This window comes from Podarcis liolepis, assembly GCF_965112155.1.
Source record: "Podarcis liolepis genome assembly, chromosome: 4".
NCBI lineage: Eukaryota > Metazoa > Chordata > Lepidosauria > Squamata > Lacertidae > Podarcis > Podarcis liolepis.
Window position 1 is genome coordinate 104461606 of NC_139558.1, and position 16882 is coordinate 104478487.

A 16882-nucleotide genomic window follows, 5' to 3' on the forward strand; every position below is an offset into this window, starting at 1 on the left:
GAATGCAACTGGCGGAGGCTGAAGGGAATTAGAAGCCTCCTCTTGGGTGATGACCAGACTGGCCTATAAATAAGACCTAGCAGCAATTCCTGCCACCGGGTCCTAGAGAGGCTGGCAAGGGCACTGGGCACAGCATGGCCACTTCTTCAAAGGGAGATTCTGCAATCTGCTAAGGTGAGTGACTATATTTAGCCCCAGGCAGGTTATATCACCCAGGTGCTGTTCCCTTATAAGAGCTGGTGATAACTCCTCCAGGTGGATGCAGAAGCAGCATGGAAGGCAGAGGTGACCATCTCTGTAGCCTGTGTCTTCACCCAGCCAGTGGGATTAGGCTTTTTAGGGCTGGGATTACAGTCAATTGCATGAAAGAATACATTCTCCCTTGAAGACCTGCTGAGACTCTGGACCCAGCTTGGAAAGTAAGCTGGACTGGCTTTTATATACAGGGAAGTGTACGCTGAGAGGCAAAGGCTGCTGTTAAAACATCAATTTAATCTTCTAGCTGAAAGCCCCCTTGCTAAGTCTGGGGCCATAGATGCAGCAATGCTTCTGAATTCCAGGTGCTGGAAACCACGGGAGGTGAGAGAGGTGGTCCTCAGGTCCTTCTTGCAGCTTTCCCACAGGCATGTGACTGGCCACTGGACTAGTTGGGACCCCATTGCCCTAATCCAGAAGGGCTCATCTTATATGCATACTGAATGAATGAATTTATTAATACGGTCACAGACCAGCATCAACACACACAATATCACAGATCATAAAAATATCAGAAATACAAAGGACAATATGAGTATAACAAGGACTTAAATATAAAAATTAAAATTAATTATTAGCGTGCTCCCTGTAGTTATCATTTGGGGGTTTGGACATCATGGGATACCAATTGCTTCCTGCGATTGATTGCAGACACACAGAATTTGGCTACATTTAATGTAGTCTTGGGATTCTTGTCCTCTAGCAGTAGTTTTAAACTATGGAGTTCTGATTCTTTCCTGGACTTTTGCAAAACAGGTGTAATAAAAGTCAAACGTCTATCCTCATAAAGACTACAACGTAATAGTACATGTAGAGCAGTTTCAACTTTCAACGAGCCACAAGGGCAGACCCATGCTGTATATGGTTTACCCTCAAATCTGCCCTGAAGTAAGGCAGAAGGGAGAACGTTGAATCTGGCGAGAGTAAAAGACCGTCTGTATTTGGGTACCTGAAGACCTGACAGATAGTTAGCCGGAGAGAAACCTCTCCCATGGTCCCTTATTGCTGGGTGTTTGATCATTTCGCTCATGTGGCATTGTAATTCTATGTCCCAGATATGCTGGTGAATTGTAGTCCTAGCTTTCTCGAAGCCTGTCGCTATCAGGGTCTGTAGAGGGATCCCCAAGCCTTTGAGCTTTTCCAGCAGTGTAGCTTTCCATTTAGATTGGTAGTTATCTAATAGGGTTAAAGGTGCCAGCCCAACCGGGAAGAAAATAAGCTTTAGCCAATAATGAATCTTCAATATCCATATCCGAGTACTGATAGGGATCTGCCCAACCTCCAAACGGACCGCTATGTTGGATACGCAAGAGGGTATCCCCAGCAGGCAGCGGAAAAACTTGGTTTGGAATGCCTCTAGGAGAGTAAGGTTTTTAAAGCTGCAGATCTGGGATCCATATAACAATTGTGATAGTATTTTGGCAGCAAAGACCTGGGAGGCTGCCGGTATGTATTGGCCCCCTTTCCCATAGAAGAATCTTATTAACGCTTTGGCAGATCTTTCTGCATTTGCAATAGTATTATTAATCTGAGAGCGCCAGGAGCCCCTTTCCTGGAAGGTTACACCCAGGTATTTAAAGGTTGCTACCTGTTCTATTGAGCGATTGTCTATTCTCCATTTGTGCCTCCTCCTTTTTTTAGAGAACACCATGACTTTGGATTTGTTGTAGTTAATTGTTAGTTGTTTGGTGCTGCAGTATTTGGTAAAAGATCTCAGAAGTTTTCTTAATCCAACACAAGAAAAAGAAATTAAAACTGTGTCATCCGCATATAAAAGGACCGGGAGGGGCGTACCAGCCAATTTGGGGGGATGGGCATTTTCTTTCTCTACATTTCCTACTAACGAGTTGATATAGAAGTTAAATAAAGTAGGCGCAAGGACACACCCTTGCCTGACCCCGATGGATTTGGATTTCCTTGGATAGGTGGCCCTATTCTTAATTCTTATGCATACTGTACTCTCCAAGGAAAAGCATGAGGGAGCTTTCAACACATAACTGATATGCCCAAAAGAGACATGTCATGTCATAATGTATTAGGCAAATGGATTCTGTAGAAGCTGGCAATATGAATCTGACATCTAGCCCACAGATTACCTGTGCAAAATCCACAAGGGATTTTCTTGTTGTTTAACTTTCTCCACATGCACACACCCCTAGATAATTCCACAGGGTAGAGCATCACATCAGAAACAAGCCAGGAATAGACAGGCAAAGCAGATGAAGCAAAGCGGGTGAGACTTCTTTTTTTGATGTATCTCATGTCAGAATCTCCCAAACGTCTCTCCTGTCTCTTGCTACCTGACGCCTTTAACTGGAGATGCTGTTAGGAATTGAGCCTGGGACTTCCTGCATATTTATTTATTTACTTGCAGTATTTCTTATATTTATATACTACCTTTTATTTCAAGGAGCTCACGGTGGTGAACCTGGTTCTCATCTCCCCATTTCACCCTCACATCAACCCTGTGAGGTAGCTGAGGCTGAGACTTGTCCGAGATCGCCCAGTATGTTTCATGGCCAGGTGGGGATTTGAACTCCTGGGCCCAGCAACTGGACTATGGGTCCTCACTATTTACATATCCAGTTGGGTAAAGCTGCATCTGTGAACTTTTGCCGGGTATCCAGCTGCTAAAGGCCTCAAGAGCCTTATCGCCAGTTGCTACTGTTATACCAGCAGAGTAAGAAGGTGCAAATTTTTCAGGCTGAAGAGTTTCACAGAATCATAGAGTTAGAAGGGATCCCAAGGGTCATCTAGTCCAACCCCCTGCAATGCAGGAACAACTAGTGAGGAAGAACTAGGCAGGAGACAGCAGAAGCAGCTGGGGGAGGGTTGGCTGAGATAACTATGCACATTTTGCTACTTGACTAAATGAAGAAAATATCGCTGAATGCTCAGTTAACGTTAGCGTCCTTTAAATGTAGGCAGCCAGGCACACTATATCTGAGTATTGGCTCTGAGTATCTATCACACTCCTGAGTGCTGTTACCCAATACTTAAATTTTCGACTGTTGTATCGCTGCCAACCTTCACCATTAGGCCATGCTGAAAGCTTGTATTTCTTCCTGCCAGCAGGAATGGGGTTGAGCAACCAGGCTAATTTATACCTGCTGGTGGAAACAAGACCTCAAAATGGTGGTGTGAAATTTTGCTGGATGCAGAACATGCCCTTTAACTGTTGCCTGCCTCCTCCACCTCCAGATTAACAAGAAGCTTCTCCTTTGCACAGGCCATAGGAGGAGTCCCAAGGCCCCTCCAGTCTAATATGTCTGCCTTTGGCGGCGCTTACAATGGCACCCTCCACCCTTCAATCTTCCTCCTGCTGGGGATCCCAGGGCTGGAGGCGGCCCACGTCTGGCTGGCCATCCCCCTCTGCTTCATCTACGTGGTGACTGTGTTGGGGAACTGCACCATCATGTTCGTCATCTGGGTGGAAGAGACCTTGCATGAGCCCATGTACTTATTCCTCTGCATGCTGGCTGTCATTGACCTGGCTGGATCTACCTCCGTTGTGCCCAAAATGCTTTGCCTCTTCTGGTTCGGCTCACGAGAGATTCGCTTTGAAGCTTGCTTGACACAGATGTTCTCCATCCATGCGCTGTCCATCATCGAGTCGGCCATTTTGTTGGCCATGGCCTTTGACCGCTACATGGCCATCTGCCAACCGCTGCGCTATGCGGCCATCCTCACAAATCCTGCCATCGTGAAAATTGGCTGCCTGGCGGTTGCCAGGGGGGCCATTCTGACTGCCCCATTCCCCATCCTTGCCAGCAGGCTGCCTTACTGCCGAACCAATGTGGTCCCCCACACCTACTGTGAGCACATGGGCATCGTCAGGCTGGCCTGCGCTGGCACTGTGATCAGCAACATGTACGGCTTGACCGTGGCCTTGCTGGTGGTGGGCCTGGATTTAACGTTCATTGGTGTGTCCTATGCAAAGATCATTGTGACCGTGCTGAGGCTGCCATCTCGGGAAGCCCAGGCCAAGGCCTTCAACACCTGTGGTTCCCATATCTGTGTGATTGTCTTGGCCTACACACCTGCCCTCTTCTCCTTCCTCACACACCGCTTTGGCCACAATGTGGCCCCCTACATTCATATCCTCATTGGCAACTTCTATATTCTGGTGCCTCCCTTCTGCAATCCCATCGTCTATGGTGTGAAGACCAAGCTGATCCGTGACAAGGTGGTCGGCTTACTCCTGAGGAGAAAAGATGTCTCCTTAAAAAAAAAAATAGAGGCTAGTGACGCATCTGGACACTTACTGGTGGGGCAGTGAATGCCAAAAAGAAAAAAGAAAGGACACAAATCCAGTCGCTCTTGGTCTTGGACCCAGAATCATATCTCTTATGAAGTATATGAACATTTTAAAAATCCCCATAATTAAAATGTGCACTAAAACAACACAGTAATTAAAGCAGGAGAGACTGGCTGAGAGATCAAGGGAAGGCAGGTGCAGATAGGTGCCAACACACAAGGGGTCTCTTGTATTTCAACAGGGAGTGCATTCTATTACACCAGGGCCACCAGTGTCCCCGAAAAACAAACAATGATTACCATAGGTCAAGACAAGACTTGTCAAATTCCATTTGTTGATCTTAATCCCCTTTAGCAGGTACCGGAGGGGAATGCAATCTTCCAGATAGTTCAAGGTGTTGGTCCTAACACACAAGTCCTTATGCAGCTCAGGACCAGGTTACTTGAGAGTTATTTCTTATCCACACAGTAGATCACTGTAGTCTGCAAGAGATTTTCTTTTGCAAGTTTCAAAGATCTCAAAAGCCTCAACTCAGAGCAAGGCTTTTAGAACGGCTGTCCTTGGTCTGTGGAATAGGGTACTTTTCGAAGGTAACAAAAGGTACCTGCTATCTGCACATTCTGAAAATGACTGAATACATTTTTGTTCCAACAGACATTCTCAGTTGGATAAATGGATCTTTACCACAAAACTTCATTGTGTTTTTGCCTGTATTTAATTATATTGTGTTTAAATTGAGACAGTGGTTTAGAGGATAATAAATAACAATAATAACAACTTGTACAGAGTTGTTTAGGGCTTACACACACACAAGGCCTTAATACTGGCTTGCTGACTAACAGGCAGCCAGTGTAGATCCTTTAGCATGGATATATGTACCTGGTAAACGGCCCTACTCACCACTCACGAACTCAGCGTTCTGCACCAACTCCAGGCGCACATACCAGGACATATGTCACTAGGCCTAGGGATAGAGAAGAAATTCGAATCAGTTTGCATCTAAAGGCTAACCTTGCAGTTCACACAAAAAAAGATCCGAAAAGCAGGCACCCTTCAAAATTCACACTTCTCCAGATTTTGCAATGCAGTTCTCCAACCAAGTTATGGGTATAAGAATGCATGTACTGGGGAAAGTGTGTGAGCAAATGCATACATCACTGAAAATAAATTACAAAGATACATCAGGGAAATACGCTTAGCAAAATATGTGTGTTAGGTGAAACTGCATATGGTTCTAATTCATAGAGGGGATTCCCACCATCACCACATATCAAATATTGTGTGTTCAAAAGCTTTTGAGGAGGTGACAAGACCTGGAAAAAGCTTTCGTAGTTGGATTTCCAAACAAATGAATGGCCACATGCTCCTGGGGTTGCTGGACTACATGCTTCCAAGGAGAAAGCATAATCTCCCCCTCTAGTATTGTCACAGAAGTTTCAAGACAACCACGCTGTATTCTTTTCGACTTTCTGCTAAAAACATTTTTGTCTGGACGAGCCTGCCCAGATGTTTTGAAAGCTGGTGCAAGTTTAAATATTTTGCTTCTCGTCTATTGTTATCTTTTCAAAAGTTTTATTTTAAAACGCTTACATAGCAGGTAAGTTCCACGGGGATGCATTTCGAAAAGACCGTAAAATACTTAAAAGTCTCCTTCACCGGAGCCTACAGATGCGCTGGCAGCTGGACGAAGGCAGCTGGGACATCCTGACCTCTGAGATTATGGGCACCTGGGAGCCAACGTTGCATCCAGGCTCCCTCCAAAAACAATAGTGGTACCTCGGGTTACATACACTTCAGGTTACAGACTCCGCTAACCCAGAAATACTACCTCGGGTTAAGAACTTTGCTTCAGGATGAGAACAGAAATCATGCTCAGGCAGCGCCGAGGCAGCAGGAGGCCCCATTAGCTAAAGTGGTGCTTCAGGTTAAGAACAGTTTCAGGTTAAGAATGGACCTCTGGAACGGATTAAGTACTTAACTTGAGGTACCACTGTAAACCCACTTCAGCCTTTTTCAATTTACGTTTCTTTTTTTAAAAGTTTTAATGGTTTTTAGCAATATTCTTACGGGGTGTTTTTGTAAACTGCTTTGAGGTTTGCTTGTTACAATCAAGTGGTATATAAAATTTATGAACTAAATAAAACAAACATTTAAACTCCTGCCAATATTTTGAAAAAAAGTTTTGTTTTTGCTAATTCTTTTATTAGGCTTTTTGGTTTGATTTTGTGAACTGCTTTGAGGTGCTGGCAATTTTTCCCCCAATCGATAAATGCATAAATGTCATGAGCTAAATAAAATAAGCACGTAGCATTGGGGGTTTTTAAAGTGCTGACTTGGCAACAGCGAGAGCAACAGGCTGGCGAAGAGAGAGTTTAGTTCTGTCTTCATTTTAGGACCTGCATTTCCCCCACCCCACCATTTTAATTCTGTTTTTAACCATCACCTTCTCTGCGTTTTAGCACAGCTGCATTTCACCCGCGCGGTTTTCATTCTTTTCTTTCGCCAGGTAAAATTTGTGAAGTTTTCCAAATCAATGCCAAATTAACTGTGTGGCGTTTCCGTTCGCTCAAAGCTGCCCTGAGTCCCCCCCCCCCAAAAAATATTAATATATAAATAACATATTTAAATTTCCCTCAGGAGAGTCGCGGGAGGGCTCTTTTTTGGGCAGAGGTCCCACCGAGGCGACAGAAACGCCTCACTTTCCTCTCACGCAAAGCGGCGGAAAGGCATCGCCTAAAAATACATAACTAAAAATAAATGAAGGAGCGGCTGCTATGACCCCTTTTACGAGTAGATGGGAAATGTGGGAAATTTTTCTCTTCACCAGCATTTAAACGGGTTTTTTTGAGAAATATTTTTCTCCTCAGGTTCTTCTGTCCCCTCCCCCCACTCCGCCTTCCCGCGCCTCGCGACCGGGCTGCGCGCGCAGGCGCCCCACACAGCAATGGCCGCCGCGGCTTCTTAGGGAAGAAGGGGGCGGGGCAAAACTGAGCGCTCCTCCTAACCGCCTTCGCTCAACGCGATGACGTCGGGGCGAACAGGCGCCTCTCTCCTCGCTCGCTCCGCCTACTAATCCACCCCCCCCCGCCTCTCTGTATGGTCGGGACAGAGGAGCTCGGCTGACGTCACTTCCCGCGGCTCCTTCTCCCCGCCCCCTCCCGGCGATAAGTTTCCCGTCATCCCCCGCGCATCCTCCTTTCGCCTCGCGCGGCCAAGATGGCGGACACGCAGGTCGGAGCGGCTCCCCGTGACGGGGGGTGGCAGGGGGGGAGACTGCGGGTCCCCTAGGAACGGGGAAGGGGGCGGCTGGGGGGGGGGTTCCAGTCTACTTTAAGGAGGGGTTAATTGGTGGGGGGCTGAGTGAGTGGGGGGGGGCTCCTGCTTTCTCCCGCCCTGAGGCCTCCGAGGCCTCTTCCCTCAACAGCAGGAGGGCCTCGCCACCGGCCCTCGCTTGCCTCAGGCGGCCATGCAAGGCTTAGGAAACGGTCCTTGACCCCCTTCCTAAGACCACGACGAAGGCGGGTCCTGCTGCAGAATCAGGCCCGGGGGGGGGCAGCGCTGCAGCCCATTATGAGGAGCTGGAAATCGGGCACAACACGTGCTCTCCCCTCCTGTGCTTCCTGTAATAGGATGAGAAGGGGGTTCTGGATCAGGCCGGAAAGGGATCACCTGGTCCAGCATCCTGTTCTCACGGTGGCTGATATGATGATGATAATAATAATAATAATTTATTATACCCCGCCCATCTGGGTAGGCTTCCCCAGCCACTCTGGGCGGCTTCCAACAAAGCATTAAAATACAGTGGTCTGTTAAACATTAAAAGGTCTGTAAAACATTAAAACAGGGCTGCCTTCAGATGTCTTCTAAAAGTCTGGTAGTTCTTCTCTTTGACATCTGGTGGGAGGGCGTTCCACAGGGTGGGTGCCACTACTGAGAAGACCCTTTGCCTGGTTCCCATTAGCTGCCCATTAGGGGAAGGCAGCAAGCAGGAGCACAAGGGCTGCCCTACCTCAAACTGTAGAAGGCACCCAATGGCCCTCTCCTCCATGAATTTGCCCTCACCCATTCAAAGCAGCTGGCAAAGGGGGGGGGGAGAGGCCTTCCCAGGGCCAGAGGAAGAAAGAGTGCCTGCTTAGGCTCAGCCGCTCCTTTCCATCGCTAGAGGACTGCAGCTTTGCTGGTGACTATTCTCTGCAACAGCAAATTAATTGCTGTGCCTTCCTAAGGTAGTTGAGGCCCAGCTTGCATGTGCTGCCTTCCTATTGGCACCTCGCCCCTCTTGCTTCTGGGAACAGTTTCCTAAGATGCTCAAACTTGGGGTCACACTGCTTCTAATATTCACATGGAGCAGGGTGAACCATGGCCCATTTCTAGGCTGCTCCATTCCATCTTGCAAGCACCCGCCCCAAATATGCTTTTCAACATACGAAACAACCATCCTCTTAGCTCCTATAGGCCTGGTGGCCCAATTTTTCTGTTAAAGGGAGTTAAAGCTTCTACAGCTTACTTTTTAGCCAAGACCGCTTCCCAAAGCAGCCAGCTAGTCCATTTAGTATACAATGTTATAAGAGTGTTTGTTGTGGTGCAGTTCAGCACCCTGTCCATAATCTAGTGTATCCATAATCTAGTGTATCCTACCAGACAGAAGAGCCAAAGAAGCAGCCTGTGGACTCTGCAAGACCCACAGAAGCTGCTCATCTGCAATGACCCTTAACAGATGACAATCTAGTCTATGTTCTTCCTTTCTAAACTCATTTATTCCTTTTTTCTCACATGCAGACTGAGAGGGCGTATCAGAAGCAGCCCACAATCTTCCAGAACAAAAAACGTGTGCTCTTGGGAGAGACTGGCAAAGAGAAACTCCCCCGCTACTACAAGAACATTGGTCTGGGCTTCAAGACCCCCAAAGAGGTATTGAGCTTAGAAGGCAGTTTGGGCCAATGGGAGGGTGCTTGTTAAGCCCTGTGAAGTTTGTAAAATTATACACAAAGGTAGACTACATTTCCGCTTTTATACTTTCCCTTGTGGAAACTTGAGTACAAACCTGTATGCTCAAAATAATTACTATATGTGGTGGAGTCATTAGGCCAAATGTTTAAACAGTAAGATAGTTTCCCTTTGCTGACGTATGATGTACATTCTCACGATGGTCTTCCAAGCCCCAATGGTGAAGGGGCTTTGACGAGAGTGTCCAAGAGGACCTTACTGACGTCAGCTCATGTGCATAAAAGCAAGAGGCCTGGCTAATTCTTCATACAGCAGCCTCTTGCATCTAGGATATGATTTTATCATCAAGGTGGCAGACCTTTCTGTCTCTGGGCTGGACTGCTATCGGCAGCATCCACATAATGGGATGTGCCTACTTCCAAGAGATACATTACTGTTAGGTGCAGGAAATGCATCAGAGAGAAAGGTTCTTGCTTGGCCTTTTCATCCATGATCCTTTTCTCTAAACAAGGATTTGTGGGGGCGGGTTTTGCAGAAAGTTTCTATGATGTAAGATCAGTGTAGATACACACACATACTTCCGGGCTGAAGTAGTAGCCCAGATGTAGGTTTTACCCCTTCGGTGATAATTTCATTCCCATCATCAGCTGAAGTCAAGCTGAGAACAGGACTGCATTAGGAGGCAGGCTGAGAAGCAGCCCTCCTTTCTGATTGTCTCTGGCTGGGAAAGAAATGGGGAGAGGTCTTAACAGGGAGGGCTATTGCTGTAATTGTATGAGGAGAAAGGGGGCCCTTCATTGTGCTTGTGTTGTTTCCTTCCTTGGTTGTGTTCTGATAACTCTCTCTTTGCATCCAGGCCATTGAAGGCACATACATTGACAAAAAATGTCCTTTCACTGGCAATGTGTCGATTCGGGGCCGCATTTTATCAGGTAGGAGGAGGTGCTGTTTAAAGCTAACAGTACAAGATGTGGACACTTACTGTATTTTTCGCCCTATAGGACGCACTTTTTCCCCTCCAAAAATGAAGGGGAAATGTGTGTGTGTCCTATGGGGCGAATACAGGCTTTCACTGAAGCCTGGAGAGCGAGAGGGGTCGGTGCACACCGCCCCTCTTGCTCTCCAGGCTTCAGGAAGCTCTGTGCAACCCTCCGGAGCCCGGTGCGGCTCCGGCATTGCTCTGGGGTCGGGGGAAGCTCGGGCTTCCCCCGCCCCAGCCCCCCGCCTGATGGGGGGAAATAATTCCCCCCCTTTACCCCCCCCCCCAAATATAGGTGCGTCCTATGGGCCGGTGCGTCCTATAGGGCGAAAAATACGGTTTCTCTTGTGCCCTGTGGTGGATTTGCTTCCTGGAAATTCTTTTGTTTCCTGCATCTATCTATGACACCATTTGTGAGCCATCGAGAAGTTTAACAGTGATCTGTGCATTGAATTTTTCCAGCGCACCAATAAGCCTTTGTGTGCTTTGTAGAGGTGCATTTGTTCAATAAAAGCAGTTAAAAACAATACAGAAGGTGAGTTTTGAAGCAGCATGAAGTACACACTCATATTGCAGTGATGGTACGGTAAATCAAGTGTACATTTAAAAATCCCACATGGAAAAGGAAACCTTGGGTGCCTGTGGCCCTCCCAGTGTGGATGGACCACTCCCATCTGCTCCAGCAAGAGACATTGCATCTGATCAGCAATGATGACAGGTGCCACTTTACTGCCACATGGTAATGCTGTCTTCAAGGCAGCAACTTCTTCCCAGACTCCCAGGCCAGAGCAGGGAGTTCATGCAGGTCAAGTGAAGATCCTTATGCCTTGGGTGTAACCCCTTTCCTTTTGTTTTCAGGATTTATAAACCAGATTTCTACAAGAAAGCACCCTAAGTAGCATGCAACTTAACTCTGCATTAAGATGGATAGAGTTTAAAAGCTGTACAACTGCCTAAACGAACAGCAAAACAGTAAAATCCGTAAAGCTCACAAATGCCTGATGGAATGAGTGTTTGCTAATTCTTGGGTTAAGGAAATGTTTCGCAGGGACAATTGGTCAAAATGGGCTGAGATTGGATAGGAAATGTGTTTGATGCACGGTAGGGCAGCCTCCCTGTTCAGAAACAGACCCCAGCATCCTGTAATCAGAGATTTTGGGGTGGCCATTGTCCCAATGTTCTTTTGACATCTAGACCCATATTGGGAAATGAAGCAATTGGGACTTTATTGGGGTTTACTGGTCAAACTTGTTACTTTTGACTACCTTATTGTAACCAGGAAGCTAGATTGAGTCTTAAAGCAGAGGTGAAGAGCCTTTGGCCCTCCAGATACTGTTGGACCACAGTTCCCATGATCCCTGCCCATGGGCCATGCTGGCTGAGGCTGATTGGTGTTGGGAGTCCAGCAACATCTGAAAGGTCCCCCAAGTTCCTCATTGGTTTGATTCCATGTGAAAAGTTGTAGGCTAGTAACAGATCACTTGAATGATTATTTGGAGCGTTCCCCCATAGAGCTGTGTGGCAGAGCCATATTTTGCTGCCAATAGCCCAGAGGTGCTGCACATCTGTTCCCAACAGTTCTCAAGCTGCAGGTGATGTTTTTCTCACGATGGTCTGCTGAGCCCCCATGGTGAACAGGGTTCTGATGAAATTGCCTTGTGGCTGAACTGATGGTGCTTGAATGGACTGAGGAGCAGACGTGCTTTCCTTATCTTTAGGTCTGCTGCATCTGAATTGAACCTCCTAAATGCACATTATTGGTGTTTGTGTGGCATTTTGTGCCTCTGCCATCCCACCACTCACACACAGGCATCCCTGGGGGAACTCATGAGAGGTGAGGGGGTGGGGGACAGAGGCAGGCCGAGCGAGTGTCTCATTCGTCTTCCATTCTCCCTCCATCCCTCAGGCGTGGTCACCAAGATGAAGATGCAGCGCACTATTGTGATCCGCAGGGACTACTTGCACTACATTCGCAAGTACAACCGCTTTGAGAAACGGCACAAGAACATGTCTGTGCACCTGTCCCCTTGCTTCAGGTGAGAGGGTGCGGGTCTCTAGCTGCCATCCCCGACCTTGCGCAGATACTGTTTTATCTGGTTCCTTCAGGTCTTGCATAAGGTTTGCAGATCAGTTCCTGCTTCGTGCTGTATAAGCTGACACAGATAAAATAATTACAACACACAAAGAACAGCACCGGTTATTTTTGCCCCTGTATATTTGTAGCCCTCTTTTAGTTCAAATAACAGAGAACTTTTTGTAACTGGGTTTGTGGTTGGTCTAGCAAGCATGTTGGTGATGATGTACAAACTCACGATGGTCTTCCTAGCCCTCTCTGGTGAATGAGAGGCTGCTGAAAATGCCAGTCTGGCAGTCACTGAACCATAAAGCTTGCTCGGTTGGAGGGTGGTTGTTGTTTTTTGTCACCTGAGTTGGCATTCTATTTATTTTTGTTTTAGGGATCATATAAGCTATTCATCAACACATCTGCCACTATTTATTTATTTATTTATTGGTCTTTTCATGTTCCTTCAGGCTTAGTTTGCATTCTGTCAAAAAAAATAACAAGCCCTTCTTTCCCTCAGTACGCTCTCTCCTACATCCCTGCCCTAAAGTTGTTGTTACTTTCTCATGTTTCCAGGGATGTGCAGATTGGGGATATTGTGACTGTGGGCGAGTGCCGTCCTCTCAGCAAGACGGTCCGGTTCAACGTCCTCAAGGTGACCAAGGCTGCCGGCACCAAGAAGCAGTTCCAAAAGTTCTAAAGTGGCTCCTCATGGCTCTCCTTGGGATGCTCAAATAAACCTTTTGTAAAGACCTTTGATTTTGTTACTTCTGGGGAAGGAGGTTTTTTTGGGGGGTAGGGGACACAGCTCCCTTGTGGCACATCCCATCTGCTTGTATCATCTGCTGCTGCCAGAATTCGTTCTGTGGAAAGAGAACTCAGTAAGGCATGCCTAGAAACAAATAAGGGTGCCCTTAGTAAATCGAGTGCCAGTAGGCATAGCAACTGAGCATTGTGCCTAAAGTGGGAAATCTTCATGGTGGAAGTTAATTCTAAAGGAGGACAGCAAGTTAGGCAGGCAGCATCTCCTTTCATTTCTAGTGACACTGAAAATAATCTGCACCTTTGCTGCCTTACAAGAAATCTGCGTAGATGATTGTCCTGTTGACCTAGTTATTTTCTTTTTTAGCATAGGGTTTCAGAGTTAAAAGGAACCATGCTCATCTGTTGCTATGGCCTGGATAAATGCCCCTGTGTTTCATCTGCATTACTTGAAAGTAAGGCTGCCTGGTGGTTATGTTTTGAAGGGCAAAAGGGGGTTTGCTGGTCATATCTAACCCACCAGCAGGGGAGTTGATTGGATTTTTAAGAAACATTTTTTAAAAATGCCGCTTGTGTTTCTTATAGAACATCTGGAGACTGTTCTTCTTGCCTGGGTAAAACGGCTTAGAATAGTGTTTCCTTAACTACAGCACTAATACTGGGGGAAAACAAGCATTGCAAACCTAACTGAATGAAGAATAATCAGAGTTTGGAAAGGGACTGGCATCATGCTGGGGCTTCCTAAGGATTGTAGCGCAGTGAGATGCCACTCAACAAAGAAATGTTCATTGACCACATATCTGTCATTCCATGTTAGACATAAACAGCTAGAACTGGTTCAAGAGCACACATGATTTCAGGCGAGCCACAACAAGCAACCAGCATTCGTTCTCACCTGGTGACTAGCCACATAGCAAAGCTGTAGCTTGGATCACAAATGCCTTGGCTCCCGAACAAGTCTGCTCCCGAAAGATCAAAACCCAGAAGTGAGTGTTGCGGTTTTCAAATGATTTTCGGAAGCCAAACATCTTCCGTAGCTTCCAGTCGGCTGCAGGACACTCCTGCAGCCAATTGGAAGCAGTGGCAGGCAAACACAGAATCATGAAAACTTAGGAAGCAGAAGCTTGTTATTCTAAGTTTCATAGTCTACCTTTCATCTAAAAGTTATGGGGTGGGATACAGCTGCCTTAAAACCATAATGGAGTGTTTATTTCCTGCCCATCACTAGCAGGTCCCAGGGCAAGTAAAAAAAATAGAAATGGTTGAACCCGATTGCAGTGACCGTAGTGTGGATCCTGAAAATAGGCATCTCGTGAGTCGAAAGGTCAGGGTAAAGAGGTGCACCTGCCACCAAAACAATATTGAGCAGAGCAAGAACATAAGCAGTGTGCCTTGCCCTTCCACCTTGTAACAGGTTTGAGCATGGTGTGTGTTGGTCCATCGGCAGCGAGCCCCATCACAGGGAAGGCGTGTGCCCTGTGGGTAGGCCAGGAGCTAAAAAGTGGGTCAGTTTTTTGGTGTACTATCATAACATGTCTCGATACAAGCTTTTAAAATGGGGCAACAAGGAGACTAATGTGCAAAGAGGGAACTTTGCTTGGTCTCTGCAATTCACTTCCACAAAGTTATTTGTGGGGTATAGGAATTGGTTCATCCCGCCAAAAAAATATAGTCTGGCCCCCCACATGGTCTGAGGGATGGTGGACCGCCTCACGGCTGAAAAAGGTTGCTGACCCCAGGCTAACAAGATGGTCAATATCCGGATCCACTCCATCCCTTTAAAATTAAAATAACAAAATGGATCCCAACTTTCAGAGCATGTAAACCACATGAGTGGAAAGACCCCTGCGCCACTCACAGAAATAGGACTATACTTCCTTCTCCCACCTTTAAAGTAAACGTCTACGTAATGAAACCATATCGTCCCAAGTCTGCCTTCCTCCACCAATCTGAACTTCACTCTTCAAGCCAAAAGACAACACTTCCCCGTCCCTGAGCGAACCCCCCTGGCCTTTCATTGGTAGAGCTGCCACCACGCCGGTAGCGTTTACCTCAGCACAATGCAGGGACTGAATGAGGGGGCAGTGAGATGCTTTCAGCCTCGGACACTTGGTGGGTTCTGAAATGACTGTGAAGGCCAGATTCACGACCCATATGAGCTGGATTCGACCCGTGGGACATAGTTTGAGGACCCCTGGTCTACACTGACTGGCAGCAGCTCCCCAGAGCTTCAGGCAGGGATTTCGTCCAGCCCTTGCAGGAGATGTCAGGGGTTGACCCTGGGACATTCTGCATGCCAAGCAGATGCTCTAGGGCTCCCCATATTTCCCTGCACTTTCAACGTTATGCTATTAGCAACCGTGGAGATTCCACTTGCGTCTTTCGAAAGGAGAACACTCACCTGATCGGTAGTGGTAGTAGTAATAATAATAATAATAATAATAATAATAATAATAATAATAATTTATACCCCACCCATCTGGCTGCGTTCCCCAGCCACACTGGGCGACTTCCAACAAAATATTAAAATACAATAGTCCATCAAACATTAAAAGCTTCCCTAAACATAATAAGAACAACCATTTTCAGTCCATTGAATTAGCAATTAAGCATTTCTGCAAAGGGAAATGGCATACTTTTGTTGCGTGCATAAGCGTGCATAAGAAGGTATTACTCATTTATGATGAGAATGGGGTTTATTTATTTTGAACTTCGCTTGGTTCCTCCTTGGCAGCCAGTGCAATGGTTTCAGCAGGGCTAGAACTCAGAATCCGCTGCCTTGAGGGACATCTAAGAGCAGTTGGGCAGGGAAAGGTCTCCCTTGGGAGGTGGTGGACTCTCCTTCCTTGGAGGTTTCTCAGCAGAGATCGGACGGCCATCTGCCATGGATGCTTTAGCTGAGATTCCTGCCTTGCTGGGGGTTGGACTAGATGACCCTGGGATCCCCTCCTATCTCTCCACTCCTGAATTCTAGGAGGAGCTTCCTTGCCTCCTGCAAAGCCCTTTTCCCTGCAAGCTCTTCTTCTGCTTTCACCCCCAAAAGGATATCTGGGCATCTGCCCCCCCTTAATCCATAAGAAATAATAAAAATCTGAGGTTCTGCCAAGGTTCTGTCTGCTGGGCAGACTTGGCTTGGCAAGGGTTAAAGAGAACTGAGCTGCCTTCCTAGAGAGGCCAGGAAGCAAGGGGGGGCAAGTCCTCCAGAGCCAAGGCCCCTCCCTCCCCAGTCCTTTCCTGCTTTGATGTCTCCTGCAAGGGCTGCATCGCTTCCCCCTCCTGGGATCTGGTGAGTCTCCTCTCTCTCTGGGATCTGGTGAGTCTCCTCTCTCTCTGGGATCTGGTGGGTCTCCTCTCTCTCTGGGATCTGGTGAGTCTCCTCTCTCTCTGGGATCTGGTGAGTCTCCTCTCTCTCTGGGATCTGGTGAGTCTCCTCTCTCTCTGGGATCTGGTGAGTCTCCTCTCTCTCTGGGATCTGGTGAGTCTCCTCTCTCTCTGGGATCTGGTGAGTCTCCTCTCTCTCTGGGATCTGGTGAGTCTCCTCTCTCTCTGGGATCTGGTGGGGGTCCCAGGGCTGCAGCAGGGGAGGGGGCCTGGGGGGGCCTGATCTGCTCCTGCGGGG

At 47.2% G+C, this 16882-nt stretch overlaps 3 protein-coding genes and 1 long non-coding RNA gene across 7 annotated transcripts in view; 3 read left to right on the top strand and 1 right to left on the bottom strand.

Moving 5' to 3' along the window:
* The window catches only part of LOC310705796 (olfactory receptor 52P1-like), a gene marked incomplete at its 3' end in the record, with an annotated part of 141753 nt that extends 137219 nt beyond the window's left edge, over positions 1–4534 (top strand). Inside the window, exon 2 of the mRNA XM_083500617.1 lies at positions 1311–4534. Within this exon, the coding sequence (XP_083356743.1) occupies positions 3521–4534 (1014 nt within the window). The 5' untranslated portion in view covers positions 1311–3520. The remainder of the gene's footprint in view (positions 1–1310) is intronic.
* The window catches only part of LOC310705282 (olfactory receptor 51G2-like), a 59959-nt gene extending 52471 nt beyond the window's left edge, over positions 1–7488 (bottom strand). For 2 of the 4 annotated variants that reach the window (XM_083499898.1, XM_083499897.1), the window contains exons 1-2: positions 6957–7473; positions 5414–5477 (exon numbers count right to left, since the gene is read on the bottom strand). The gene's annotated coding sequence lies outside the window, so the exon portion shown is untranslated. Of the gene's footprint in view, positions 1–5392; positions 5478–6956 lie in introns of all 4 variants that reach the window. The other 2 variants (XM_083499896.1, XM_083499895.1) reach the window with 2 other exon arrangements.
* The window catches only part of LOC310705492, a 110864-nt gene that overhangs the window by 70821 nt on the left and 23161 nt on the right, over positions 1–16882 (top strand). The window lies entirely within an intron of this gene.
* On the top strand, positions 7613–13254 carry RPS11 (ribosomal protein S11). Its single transcript, XM_083500071.1, has 5 exons — positions 7613–7744; positions 9293–9424; positions 10317–10392; positions 12346–12475; positions 13078–13254. The coding sequence occupies exons 1-5, from the start codon at positions 7730–7732 to the stop codon at positions 13199–13201; spliced, it is 477 nt and encodes a 158-aa protein (XP_083356197.1). The 5' UTR covers positions 7613–7729; the 3' UTR covers positions 13202–13254.

Coding starts and splice junctions, on each gene's coding strand:
- RPS11 (XM_083500071.1), top strand. Junction 9,425..10,316: donor GCTTCAAGACCCCCAAAGAG/GTATTGAGCTTA, acceptor CTTTGCATCCAG/GCCATTGAAGGCACATACAT. Junction 10,393..12,345: donor TCGGGGCCGCATTTTATCAG/GTAGGAGGAGGT, acceptor TCCATCCCTCAG/GCGTGGTCACCAAGATGAAG.